This window comes from Aedes albopictus, chromosome 3 (genome assembly GCF_035046485.1).
Source record: "Aedes albopictus strain Foshan chromosome 3, AalbF5, whole genome shotgun sequence".
Classification (NCBI taxonomy): domain Eukaryota; kingdom Metazoa; phylum Arthropoda; class Insecta; order Diptera; family Culicidae; genus Aedes; species Aedes albopictus.
The window spans coordinates 428,928,684-428,943,901 of record NC_085138.1 but is presented as its reverse complement, the minus strand read 5'-3'; the positions used below and the strand labels follow the sequence as shown (position 1 = coordinate 428,943,901).

The 15,218-nt window shown below is 38.7% G+C and overlaps 1 protein-coding gene across 1 annotated transcript in view; it reads left to right on the top strand.

The window, feature by feature from the left end:
• Positions 1–15,218, top strand: part of LOC115267983 (5-hydroxytryptamine receptor 1D) — a 322,319-nt gene that overhangs the window by 215,213 nt on the left and 91,888 nt on the right. Inside the window, exon 3 of the mRNA XM_029875846.2 lies at positions 52–168. Coding sequence (XP_029731706.1) covers positions 52–168 — 117 coding nt within the window. The remainder of the gene's footprint in view (positions 1–51; positions 169–15,218) is intronic.

The following is a 15,218-nucleotide window of genomic DNA, read 5'->3' as shown; positions in this document are numbered from 1 at the left end:
CAGAACGTAGTGACCGAGTTATAACTATGAAGTATGCTTGTTATATTACAGGCCTTGCTACGTGGAGCTTTATCACAACAAAGTGCTGTTATATTAGTCTGTATGGCGGTCGACCGGTATCTGTGCGTACTGCATCCTCGAATCTATCATAAGCGGTCCAGTAAAAAAGTAAGTACCTTTGATATTGTTTGCAATTTGCATATGCCAGGGAATCGATTCAAGAAGCAATTTTGGGAAGAGTGCCGCCGACCCACTTCCACTTTCATTCCCGAATTAAATCGGCGATGGAGCTGCGCATTGGAGATCCAATTGTGATGCCACCATGCAAGAATTATAAACGGCAGACATCTGCTGATGAAGACCTGCAGCCATTGAGTGTTCTCCGTTGATACACACCAGGTATCACTGGTATACAGCAGCACAGTTTACACATCTGAGTTGAAAATTTGGATTTTGATGCGTCGACCAATCTGATTGTTTTCCCCGTCTAACGTCACATTACTACCTAGACGGACCCGGTCGTATTCAGTTTCGTCTGCCAGCTTGTAACTCGTTTTGGACGCATCCACCAACAGTCCGACCTTTGCTGCTTCGCGTTTCAGTCGGGTGTACAGTTCTGCCACCGTTCCAAATGTTCTGGTGATAATGTCCATGTCGTCCGCAAAGCACACAAATTGACCAGATGTTGTGAAAATCGTACCCCGGTTGTTGAGCCCGGCTTGTCGCATTGCACCTTCCAGAGAGATGTTGAAGAGTAGGCAGGCATTCTGCAATAGATGGTACAACAAATATCATAATAATCATCTTTGGAAATTCGATTGAAATTCCTTCAGAACTATTAATGTAATTTTCGCTTGACGAAAATTGGCTTTTTAGCGGTGTTGAGATATGTAATTGCATATTCTGAATCTACACTCCATACTGGGGCGAAATCAAAATTTCTGAACTTTGATGACGAAGCTTCAGGTGACTCTAGGATGTTTGGGGGGATCTTTTATAGGCCTTTCTGGGGTGTTTCAGAGGATTTTCGGCGGGTTTATAGAGGCGAAGCTTAGGCGTTTTCAGGGGTTTGGGATGGTTTCAGGTGCATTACATTGGGTTCGAGGGGATTTAGGAGGATTTCGGAAGGTGGATTTTGGGCATTTCAGGAAGTATCAGAGGATTTTCGGCATAGGCATGTTAAGGGATTTCTGTGTGTTTTAAGTGTGAAGTCCGAGGTGGTCCGAGAAGCTTCCAGAGAACTTACAGTGAGTTTCTCAGACGTTATAGAGGCGTTATATAGGCGTTTTTGGGAGTATCGTAGTGTTTCAGGTGCGTTACATGGGTTTTCGGGAGCATTACGAGAAGCTTCAGAGGATTTTCTGCGGGTTTCGGCATTCGGGGTTTAGAAGGGATTGTTTTTTTTTTCTTTTTTTTTATTCAGGGATTTTCTGCCGTAGGCAGGTTCATCCCAGGAAAAGGATTGCCGTGTGTAGCATATGCTGCATACGGCAGTTCAGGATGCATGGGCCCGACGGGATAGGGGGATTTCGGAGGCATTTCAAGGGCTTCAGAATCGTTTTCATGGGTTTCGGAGGGTCTCTGGTACGTGCCAGGGGGTCCTCCGGGATTTCAGGGAGTTCTGAACGATTTTCAGCCAGTTTAAACAGCATTACAGAGAGCTTCAGGCGCGTTTCTGGGGGTTCCGGAGGGTCGCAGGTGTGGTGCACCAAGGTGTGCCTCTGTAACATCTCTGGAACCCGTCGAAATTCTTCTTAAACTTCCTGAAAGGCCTCCGCAACCCTGCTAATACCTACCCGGACCCTATGTAATGCACCAGAAACCATCCGAAACCCCTGAAAACGCCTTTTGTAATGTCTCTGTACCGTCTCGGAAATCCACCGATAAACTCCTAATGTTTCTTGAAATGCCTCAGAAACCTCCATAAGCCCCAAGTAACCCCCTAAATCGCATAGGAATCCACCTTGAAACGCCATGCAACTCCTTGAAACGCTGTTGAAATGTCCCATTTACATCGTAGAGGCCTCTAGTCGTTTTTTCACATCTACCGTGATTTGACTTTGGACGCGGTTTTTTTTGCGGTACCGTTACGGTCATGACCTAACAGAGTAGGCCGTGCGCGCGGTTGTGTGGTAGAAATTTTCTGTCACGGTTTTTTTCCTTTTTTTGTGAAATTTCAATTTGAACTTAATACAGATTTGGCCAATGTCACCCGTTTTGCGTAATTTGTGAAGATTGTGCAGTGCTTAATGAATAAGAAATCGAAAATAGAATTGTGTACAGTAAAAAAAAACATCCGGAATTTACGACGGACATTCAAACGCAGTTGCTCAATCGCCGGATATGTGCCCCCACTTTCAAGTTTCAACTCAATCTACTGGCTGGCTACGGCAGTTTTTTTCAAGGATATCAGGCAACTGATAGAATTGGTTCGCCCGAAATACACCATATATTTACCAAGCCGGATTCTAAGCGGTGTATGAACTCGGACTGCAGGTTACTCACGGACGTTGTTCAGCTTTTTCTAATGGTCAAATAACACCCGGATAACGATACCGCGTTTTTTGGTGAGATTAAACAATCCCAATACTTGCTACTAATTTTTACTCTTCCAGCGGTAATCAGGTAAATGAAAATTGTAAAATCTATATATATAAAAATGAGTTTAAACTCCCTTTGAGGCAACAAAACTCGCGAACGGATGAACCGATCAGCATGATTTTTGCACGGTTCGGTTTGTATTCGTGGTGGCTGTGTTTATAAGTAATAATAATTATGAAAATGAACTAAAATAGTAAGAAAAATGGTAAAGTACTGGTTTTTCAAGACCTTGGAAGAAAATCGACACGATCGAAATGAAGGCAATCTAGAGTGCCGTGCTGCAATGACCTCTACAGTTGTCAAACCACTTCTACCGGGCAAGACAAAGTTTGCCGGGACAGCTAGTATTAATTAAAAATATCTCGTAGTATGCTTTTTCGTCATGGAAAGCATCCCATTGAATCCCATCCAAATTCCAACTCCAGATATCTATGAAGTGGCCCAAGTTCTTGGACATATTCTGAGTAGATATCTAATCAGCATTTCCTCCCCATCCCCGCTGATCGTAAGGACCTGGCCAGGTGTCGAACAAAGAGGTCGTTCAATGAAAGGTCTGTCAAGTCCCAGGCAGCTTTTCTGACGCATTTAACGTCTCTATCGACAGCCACCCCAGGATGTGTACGGTCGGCTATGCTATGCTATGCTACCGTTACGGTCATGACCTAACAACCAATAAATCAAACAGACATTTCTAACATTTTTCGATTCAAATCATAGACGGCTACAATTGCACCCAGTGATAACAATAATTTTGACCAAACAATAGTTGAGTGGCGATGCGAGCGCCATGGATGGGTCGTTGGTTAACTATCAAACTTTGAAATAGATCGTTAAAACGGTGTACAAAAACCACCAACCAAGAGTTATATCACCCTTTTTGGGTACCTTTACTAGGACGCCTTGCATTCAGTTGGCCAGAAATGTCATGGTGTTCCAGATATTGCAGAATAACTGATGCAGCATTTGTGCAGATACTACGGGATCAGCTTTGAACACCCCCTGAAAGACCCTTGCATCCTCTCTGGAGCCACCATGGAACATCCGGAAATCCCTTGAGAATTCCTGAAGCTCTAGTTTCTCTTGACACAGATGTGACAATTAGACGAGTATCCAATGAGCGGCATTGTCTAATTGAAAACCAGACAGTTCTTTGTAGCAACATTCTTCCCAAGAAAACATCATGAAAGGCACATTTCGCCACAACCGACTTCAATCGTCGGAAACACCGTGTTACTCTTATAATCAGACCACAGTCTTCGAGCCTGCTGCAGCTCAATGAGCTTATGATCCAATTCCAGCTGGTGTTGTCCAGTCTGCTGCAGGCAATAAGTGGAGTCTATTGTCCCTAAAGCAGTGCCAGCCAGCCAGTTAGCCAAAGTGAAAGCATGTTCCGGCTCTTTGCATTGCCGTTTCCGGGCACGTACGCCGTGTTCCAGCATTTAGGGGTGGATTTTTATTTCATTTTCTCGTTTTTCGTGCAATGTTCGGGCATGGCGTGCCCGCCGACGATCCACCGGAAAACTACTGGTAAAGATTTTCCAGTCTGGCTCGTGACCAGAGTCTTACCAGTCGTTCGCCAAGGAATTGTAGAGGAGGGGAATTCACGAAAACAATAAAATTATTGTTTCCGGATCTTATCGGATGGCCTTCGTCGTGTTTCTCCTCAGATGGGAATGAATTCCGTGACTGGTTGAACATGCACTACAAACAGTTGTGTAGGGGACAAAGGGTATTTCCAATTCTTAGTCTACTAGTTCTGTATTTCTCAAGACATTCCGGAATATTATTAAAAGATTAATAATAATTGATAGAATAACAACAAGCATTCCTTGAAGCGTCTTTCATCAATTTTCTGTAAAACCCCGACTTTCCCTAAGCAAGGCCAAACTTGCAGATAGACAGCAACAATAAGAAAGTATGTAATCGTACTGGTACCGACAACTGCAATTCATACATGTGAGAGAAGAAAATTGGCATTCTTCTGTGGAAGCTGGGCGTTACACACAGCTCCTCAGTAGTTGGCTATAGCTATCCATCGTTTGAGGAGAAGTAACGTGTATTAGGTGGTTTAATTAAGTTCATACGATAATGGGTTCGGGTGTTTTATTGCAGTATACCACCCTCAATCGTCGTGGACCCGTTGGACGCGCCTTTCAGGTTGGCGACTCATCAGCTTGCAAACTTTTGTGACTCTGAACCCGGTAAATATGTATACCTTTTCATCTAATTGAACATTTGCACTATTGAACTAGCCTCGTCTGATCTTTGCTGGTGAGCTAAATAAATATTTCACACCAACCTCATTAAACCTCCAATCACTACTCCGGACGTTGCTAATGAAGTGCAAATGTACGCTCCATCTATGTCAGTACACTTTCTCCGGAACCGGTTGAATTGCTCTGTATCCTGATCAACCATCCAGCTAATTCCTTGATCAGCCAATTTGTATACATAACTCATCAGAGTCTCATGCATACTGGACACCTCTATCAAGCCTATGTCGCTCGGAAACAAAAGAACAACAAGTTGGAGTGATGGTTGCGAACTGAGCAGTGATTATAAATGCTTCCCTCTACCAAATGGAACTGCACCGGCATTCGACCGGCAACGGTTGATGAGTGAAAGTGAAGCGTACTGAGTGTGATACGGCTCGTTTGACACGTGAGCGCGATGCTCTGGCTCATTCAAGCACTAGATGAAACCTCGAAAAGGCTAGCACCAGACATCGTCGTTCCCAGCACGCCGCATACATGGCCCTTAAGCTTCGCTCAACCGGAATGGAATCGGTGGCGACGGCTGCAACCAGAACATCGCCCCACCAAAGACCAACAAGGATGACGCTGCTGATGATGGTGATGATGAATGTGCTCGACACGATGGCTAGCTAAACAACACCATGGACGACGGACGACCGCCGCATGATGAAGCACGTGTGGCCAACTACTCAACGACGACGACGACATTGTGGACCGAGCCCATCCCTCTCTTTGCCCACAGAACACAAACTCGTTCCATCCCAAGATTATGTGACTGTTCAGGATGTTTTCGTATTCATGACAAAATACAATCCGGCTTTCATCTACGACCGTCGTCGCCCGAAGCAACCGATAACTACTATGCATGGTGGGACATTTCTTCTTTCGATGGTGATTTCGCCCCCAGCGGGAATGATGAATTTGGAAAGTCACTTGCAGAGCTGGGACATGTAAACAACCATATCCTTCTTTCAGGGGAAACATCGAAGAACGCACATTAGTAACCGATCGAAATGCTTTCAGAGATTTCAGCGTAGAAAAAAAAAAGCGCATTCGTTCTGACTCCGGCGTTGTCTGATGGTCGCAAAATCACACGGTCCAAAGATAACCTTGACAGGAAACCATCGATCCATCTTGCTGCTTTCGCCCGCGAATTGGTGACAAAAGTAAACAACGCTAACGGTGGCGGGCGCGGCGACAGGAAGTGTGATATCATAATGACGAAAATATTGGGCCCTTCTGAGCTCTGTTGTCCGTCTTCTTCTATAGTGTCGTTGATGTCAATAGTAATGGTAATGCTGCCAATATTTCTATTGGGACCAAACTCAATAGAGACACACAATGGAGCGTTTCCTACTGTCTGTGATGGTAAAGCTCGGAGCGTTTAGAAATCGAACCGATGTTCGAGACAGTCAAGCATTGTTCTATAGGTCCGTTCAAATATTACGTAACGCTCAGGGGGAGGGAGTGTCTAGCGCTGTGTTACGCTCGTACAAAAATTTCAAAACTACCCATACAAAAGTTGTTACGTGGGTGAGGGAGGGGGTCCAAAATTGCCGAACTTTGCGTAACGTAATATTTGAAAGAACCCTATATATCTATATTTCTACAACATTTTCGAAAGAAATCATAGCAAACTCTTTTGTTAATTATGAACACGTTTTAACTATTCAACTTCCCAGAATCTTTTTCAACATTTTCTCCAGTAGCACATAATGGAAACCCGTCCGAAGATTTTTCAAAATTGTATACATAACATATTGTCTTCCATGATTACATGGAGTTTTTTCAGTACCTAATAATCCAGTTTGTTTATGCTTATTAGCAACTAGCAGACACAACGTGGCTATCCACATCGATCCTTTCGATGATTGCCTTTCTTTTCTAGAAGATCCTTGACTTATGGAAAAACTATTCTAGAAGATTTCTTAGAATCTATCGCACCAATACATACATGTATTTGAAACATTTCATTCTGCATTAGGCATCTTATTCAGAAGCACCTAAAGGTATACTGTTATACAGGGAATGGCCAAAATGTTTGAGATAGGCAACTTTTTTTTCTCTAATAAAAAAGTTCAATAGGGGTGGTGGGGGTAAAGTGGACAGGTGGGGTAAAATGGACAGGGTACAGTTTCATGGCTTTTATTGTTTTTTAAAATGTTTCAACGATTGAAGCTTATGCCCAAGCATGAATCATTATACTTTTGCTGATCTTGAACATTAAAATCAAATAAACCTCTTTAAGATGACAAAAACTTTAAAAATCACGTGAAAAATCGGAAATGATGTAAAATCTGCTTATAATTGCTAAGGTTTTCTCGTAAGCTATTTTCAAATTATAACAAGTTTTACACCCTAAACCAATAAAGTCCACGTAGAAGAATATATTTGACTGAAAAAAAAATTAAAGTTTTGTAAAAAAAAAAGTTTTTGAAATATTTTTTGCAAAATCAGACCGTGGGGGTAAAATGGACAATCGGTTCAAATTTCACCAAAATTTCATATTTTTTTTTTGCAAACTCCAGAATCATCAGCCGTCATAGCTATCGTGAGATAGTTGAAGTAAAAAGTTATAAAAAAATATTTTATATTCACAAAATATAATTTTCATCCAAAACAGTGCTTGTTTTTTACACTATTTTTACAATAATTATTTAAGTGTGTTTCAAAGTGTGTATTAAAAGTTTGAAAACAACAAAATAAAGGTATCGTATGAAATTTGATAGTTTGTATTTAAAAACATAGAAACAATATGCTGTTATATAACTTTTAACGACTTGTTCATTTTACCCTATCGATTGTCCATTTTACCCCCACCAATTTTTTTCACGCTATTTTGATGCACGATTTGGTGAAGAAAATAATCAAAGAAAACAATATTTTTTAAAGGCAACCCCTTACAAGATTTTTAGAGTATATTATTACCTTCCATGTTACTCGGAAAAGCAGATGGATTTTGCCGCATTTCTGCGGGAAACGACCAAAATGCTTAGGTTGTCCACTTTACCCCCACCACCCCTATGCTATAACTTTTCATAGAGCCCATCAAAAAATCTCAAATTTTGACTGTTCGTCAACCTTTTATCCTTGGTACAAATTTGGGCTCGATTGATTAATATTTCGCAAAGTTAGAACCGTTCGGGTAAAACACCTTTTTTTAGACAACTTATTTTTGAGCTGTCATATCTCGGAAATCAGTGAACCGAATTGAATGAAATTTTGAACGTACACTAACAATATGTAAATGCTTCACACACTATTATAATATAGGTACTTTTTAAACGTTTGCATAAAGTTATCATGGATTGATACTTTTTGGATTTTTCTCGAAAAAATGTATTTTTTTTACATCAATGTCAATAAATTTTAGTGTTGGTATCCAAAGATTTTCTGTTCTCAAATTATCTCTAATCAGATATATTAGAGCCTATTTAGATTGAAGGAAGAACACATTTAATAATTTTTGTGTGGTATTGTAAATTTTACTTATTTTCCTCTATATGGGTAAAAATATCAACCCGGTATAACTTAATTCACCGTGAGAAAATATTACATTTTATGACGTCGTATCAAGTATCAATATATTGTTGATAAACGTTAAAAAATTCATTCAATTCGGTTCACTGGTTTCCGAGATATGATAGTTCAAAATATAGTTGTCTAAAAAATGGTGTTTTACGAGAACGGTTCTAACTCCGCGAAAAATTTGTTAATCGAACCCAAATTTGTGCCAATGATGCACATATAATAGGTTGACAGAGAGTCAAAATTTGAGATTTTTTGATGCACTCTATGAAAAGTTACAGCATGATGAATTTTTTTGTGGGAGAAAAAAAGTTGCCTATCCCAAACATGTTGGCCATCCACTGTATATTTAACCTTGGTTCATAAATGACTGTTGCAGGGTTATAAACTTCCCGTGGTTTAATAATGATAACACTTTCACTTCTATTCAGCAGGGATGAATTAGCGCAGAACATTACTGCCGTTCCACGCCCAATTGTCCCATGTTAGGAATATGGGAATCTCATATAACTTGGGACAACATGGGACAGCAGATTATAGTTAAGAAAAAGTTCGCGAGAGCCGCAACCCCTTCTTGTATCGATGTGCTCCGATTGAGCTGAAATTTTCAGGGTATGGTTTTCATATAAAAGATGATATCTGGCAAATTTTCAGATTTTTCCGTTAGGGGGAAGTGGGGTAAAATAGCACTCAAAGATTTCATGTCTAAAAATAGGTAAAATCACTAAAATCGCAATAACTTCCGCAAAAGTTAACTGATTCAGCTGAAATTTTGCATGGACACTCTATTCCCATGGCACTTCCATTTGAGCCAAGCGTTGGATATTCTTTGATATTTAATTTGAAGAAATATTTTATTCTCATATTTTTTTTTTTGACGATTTTCAGGTTGCCTGTTTTCGTACCAATAGAACTAGGATGAAAAACTGAGTACAACATTATTTAACTTTGAAGGGTTTTTCTTCAATAATAATTCAACAGAAAAAAAGAAATGCAATTATTGGATTTTTTTTTCATTTGGGGAAAGTAGAGTAAAACGGACTAACTCAACCTCCTTTCAAAATAACGTTGCTACGATGTTCTCTGATCGGACTCGAATTTTCAGTTTCTATTTTTCATCAAAGTCACCCAAGAACACCTGTGGAGCATAATTTTTTGAAAAGGTGTTATCACGGGTTGGGGCAATCATAACAATTATCTTTTGTCCGCCTTCAAAAGAAGAAACGTTGTTATGAAACATATAAAAATACTAGAGGGGTGTTGTTTTTTTTTGTAACTCAAGTGAAAAATACTTGAAAAGTGCCTATTTTTTCTATAAAATCATCAATAACTTTTGTACGGAATGACGTAGCAACATTCTCAGCGAACGAAAATGCGCTTTTTTGGAAGCTCTAAAAGTGTTTCTTACGTGACTTAGACGAGAAATTTTAAACAAAAAAGATAAAGCAAAAAAACGATTTGTTCCAGCGTCACCCTTTATCTTTATCTTTTTTGTCTCAAATTTCACAACAAAGTTGTCTAAGAACTATTTTAGAACTCAAAAATAACGCACATTTTCGTGCGCTGGGAATGTTGCTTCGTCATTCCGTTCAAAATATATTGATGATTTTCTAGAAAAAATAGGCACTTTTCAAGTATTTTTCACACACCAATCGGTCATAATATCACCTTTTCAAAAAAAAAATATGATTTTCTAGGAAAAACAACTGTAACTATTGAACCAAAAGAGATAAAGACCATTTAGACCATGCACGAAACGACGCGTCTTCAAATGCTCTACAAGTGTTTCTTGGGCGACTTTGATGAAAAATCGAAACTGAAAAGTTAATGCCAGAAAACCGGTTTTTCTTGAACCACCCTAAGCTTATTCAGAAAAACATCTCTAGATCAGTCAATTTTAAAGCTACATAAAAGTGTCTTCAGGAAACTTGCTCAAAATTGATAGAACTAAAACTTTCTCGAAGAATGTATACAGTTATTCTTGCAAATAAAAAAGTTTGATTCCCAAATTCTTTGAAAATATTAAGGGTATGCGGTATGGGATTTTTTCAAGGCGAAACGAAACGAAATACAAAATTTCTGATACGATGCGGTAAGAAACGAAACGGAATTCAAAAATGTTTCGTGAGATCGATACGAAATACGATTTTACTTGGTATTTTTCGAAACGAAACGAAATTTTCGTAAAAGTTTCGCGGAATTTTGCAGTTACATCATTTTTCTGGCGATTTTTTTCTTCGTGTTTGCGGTTACGCGCAAGGATGGAAATCTAGTGATCATGATCAGATTTCGAATGTGTCGTGGTTGAAAGGCATCGCGCGATCATAGCAACAACGATAACAGTTTGTCGTCAAGCATCATAACAAACTACGGTCCGAGAAGAATGATTCGATCGGCATGGGCGGGCGCGATGCGATCGCTATCATGAAGTCAAAATGATAATTTAGTGATTTAATTCACTTTTTGAGCATTCTTACTTCTTTAACATGAAGATATGCATATGAATGTATTATTTCTAATATAAATGCGGTTTACGCAAGGGTTTACGGGTTCATAAGTGGCCTAAATGGTGATGAATAAAATTTATCACGACTTGTAACATGAGCCGATAACGGGTCATCACGCGATAAACCGTGCATCAGATGCTTTGATTGCACGGTGATACGTGCACGGTGTGAGGCGTCGGCATCATGCTACTGCAAGAACAAGGCTATCTTGGATTATTCGTATCCTGTATCATTTATCGCTTGATGTGATTTTCTTCCATCCTTGGTTACGCGTATTGAGTTTCCATAAATACTCGCATCCCATAGCTTCATTTGCTACAGTGCTATTCATATTTTTACAGTTTTTCGTGACGTAGGTATATTTTAATTCCATCTAATAAGATTGCTTCAATGACTCATTAAGAGCCCACCAATATTGCGTGCTTAATTTTGTTTGTTTAACAGAAACCTGAAGCAATGATATGGAAACATCAGCCAGATGTTTACCAATCAAGCTTTGTTGGATAGCGCATCTTCTGGAAAAAGCCTAAAATCTAAACCCAAAATTGATAGATGATTGAATTTATCGAAAAGTACAAGTAAAACTCACATAGAAATTGAAAAGAATACTTATAAAATGTGGCATTTGACATTTTAAAATCACTGCTAAAATAAATAAATCGTTTGAAACATCGTCATACACATTTGATAGTAGAACTCTTTAAAGAGTTCAACTGGAAATTTCCTGAAAATTTCCATGTATGCACCTTCTACCGAATTTGTCTTAATCGATTTCTCCTGGGATTTCCAATATTTTTTCTAGAGATATATCGTGGGAGAGTTTCCATGTTTTTTTAGAACTTTTGCTAGTGTATTCCACACCCTGTATCATCCTAACTAACCTAATATTCTCCATTACTCTGCTAAAAGGGGTGATACACAAATTATGTCACGCAAAAATCGACCTTTTTCAACCCCCCTCCCCCCATGTCACAGTTTTTGTATAGGACCTCAATATTTTTTGTAAGGGTCGTCACGTTCTGCAAAACCCCCCCTCCCCCTAAAAGCGTGACATAATTTGTGTACGACCCCAAAATTCCTGTTGGGAATCTAAACTAAAGACAGACTTGTTTTTTTCTTGCATTTGATTCCATCGGAAAATTTATCCATATTTCATGTATGGTCCCGCATACAGCAAATGTTAAATATATACCTATTGAGAGAGATCTTGATGGTAGGTCCAAGATAAGAAGCATATTCGATATTTTTATTATACAAACCAGGGAGTGGTTTGTCTTTCGTTATTCAAGATGTTTTTTTTACACTTTTCAGTAATTTGAGATTAGCAAGATTTTTGATAGATGATATGAACATTTACACCATGTTCTTCTTCTTTTATGGCTTTACGTCCCCACTGGGACTTGGCCTGCCTCACTTAATTTACATTATGTATTTTTTTTTCGAAATTTATAAGACATTCCGCGGAATTCCGTTTGATTTCGTCATAATCTATTTTTTCGAGACGAAATTTTCAGAATTTGGCGAAACGAAACGAAATTCAAAATCATAAATTTCGCATAGCTGAATTCCGTGGAATTCCGCGGAATTCCGTTTCGAGTTGTACTTGGCGAAACTTTTCGGTATACCGCAAACCCTTAGAAAATATGGACCACCCTAATTTTTATGTACATCGAAAAAAGGGCCTTATTTTTGGGAACAACTTTGTAGAAGACCATATTTGTCCAAAACATCATTTGAAGGCGCTGAATGCATCTTTCCTCGTAAATCTTTTTCGTGGACCCTTCTGCACTGCAGCACCATTCACGAGAAAAAAAAAGAGAAAATTGAACCGGAGATGCACGTCAAAAGAAAAATCGAGAAAGAATCCGGTGAAACACACACCACGTGCTAATCTGTGACATTTCTCGACGTCAAAATGTTATCAGACTTGCTCATTTGAATAAGCATTAAAAAATAAGAAATTTCTTCTAATTTCATGAAATTTCGCGAAGTTTTACCAAAGCATTTGTAGGTTTTGAAATTTCGATTATTTTCAACTTTTTTCTGAGAATTGTTTTACCCTTTACTTGAGAGGATACCCTCAAGAAAAAAATAATAATATGTGATAAAGCATCTATTCTTGAATAGAATAACGAACTCTGAAAATTCGAGTCCGATCAGAGAACATCGTAGCAACATTATTTCGAAAGGAGATTAAGTTAGTCCGTTTTACCCTACTTTATCCAAATGAAAAAAAACCCAATAATTGCATTTCTTAGTCATCATTTTTCTGTTGAATTATTATTGAAGAAAAACCCTTCAAAGTTAAATAACGTTGTTATAATTTGCGACAACACTTCTTTTTAGACAGCTCAAAATATGGGGTAAAATGCATACACCGAGAATTTTTTTTTCGAAAGTTTTCAAGTTGGCGCATCTGGGTCACATATCAAATGAAAGCTCTTGGGTTATCCTTCAGAACGTAGTACTCTGTCTTTCATCCTAGTTCTGTTGGTACGAAAACAGGCACCCTGAAAATCGTCAAAAACAATTATGAAAATTACCTATTTCTTCAAATTAAATATCAAAGAATATCCAACGCTTGGCTTAAATGGAAGTGCCGTAGGAGTAGAGTGTCCATGCAAAATTTCAGCTGAATCCGTTAACTTTTGCGGAAGTTATTGCGACTTTAGTGATTTTACCTATTTTTAGACATGAACTCTTTGAGTGCTATTTTACCCCACTTCCCCCTATCGGAAAAATCTGAAAATCGGCCAGTTATCATCTTTTACATGGAAAACCATACCCTGAAAATTTCAGCTCAATCGGAGTACATCGATTCCACTTCCTTTGGAAAGGGGGTTGCGGTTCTCGCGAACTGGCTCTTAACAACTGAACAACATATTAATTCAGCTGCTGTTCAGTTAAAAACACGTGTTTTCCATCCTGTACTCTGAGTCGAAGTATCATGAAACGAAAACGCTTATTCGACTTGTGAAAAACACATTATACAGATACATGTGCTTATTTGTACATATACTTCACAAGAAGCAGAAAAAGGCCTTGTCAAAATATTTTGTAAAAGAATTGCTGCAAGTAGAATAGAAATCTTATTATATTTTTGAACAATGTTTTGAATTATAATTGATAATACCGATACGAAAGGTTGAACATTGGCTTCTTTTTCAATTAAAAAAGCATTTACACAGTAATACGTACAACTATCATTACTATTATAAAGCAACAGTTCAGCATCAGCATGCATGCTTGTTTGTGGCTTGCGATTGTGAATTGGGTGGATCTATATTCCTCCAAGAATAAACCATCAGTTGTATTGTTCCGAGTACATCCGTGCAGTAATTTCCTTAAAGACGGTTTTATATACTCATGTACTGATGTACTGCAAATACTGATCTCAGAAGAGTATAATCCAAGAGAAATTTGAATTGACGTATTCCCGGAAAGATCCTTGGAATTATTATTCCAAGTTATTCCCGTAAAAGCCTTGAAATTTTCACTTGAGGAAATCTCCGAGGTATCCCTGAAAAAAATCTAAAGGGAGAAATCCCAGAGGAAATTCTTGAAGAATTTCATAGAGTTATTTCCAAAGAACTCTCAAATAATGGAATGCAAAATAAGGCATTTAAGGAATTTCAAGAGGAACCCCTGATGTATTTCCTAGAGAAAACCTTGAAGAAACCCTGGGATAATTCCGAAAGAGTCTTCCCTGAAGGAATTCTTCATGGATTTCCTGTAAAAATGTCTAAAATCGCGTCTGGCATGTAAGTACTTGTTTGTTTGAAGCAATTCACAGTGACTTGTGCGCAACCAAACTCTTATATGACATGTGTGTGGCCTGAAAGAATCCTCGTGGGACTTATTGTAAGAATTCCTGATGGAATCCCTGCGTAACTCCTGAAAAAAAAAAACTGCTGGAGGGATTCCTGAAAAATATTTAGGCAGGTTCTTAGAGGAATTCCAAGATAAATTTATGGAGAAATTCCTACACAAAACTTGGGATGAGATCCCTGGTCAAATTGCTAAAGGAATCCTAGGACAATTTCCAAAGGAGTCCTTTAACAATTTTTTGGAAGAATTTTCTGTATGAACACTCTTAAAACATCCCTGGAAAAACTCCTAGAGAACCTCTGGAGGAGTTCTTTAAAAAAGCAGAAGGTAACTTCGCAAAGGATTTCTTGCAGAAAAAAACGGATATATTCATGAAAAAATCGCAGGACAAATTTTTGAAAGAATTCCTATGCAGGAACCAAAAGGGGTATTCTTGAACGAATTCATGGATAAAAGATTTCTTGGAGATACTTTGACATCATGGAACAAACCCTACAAG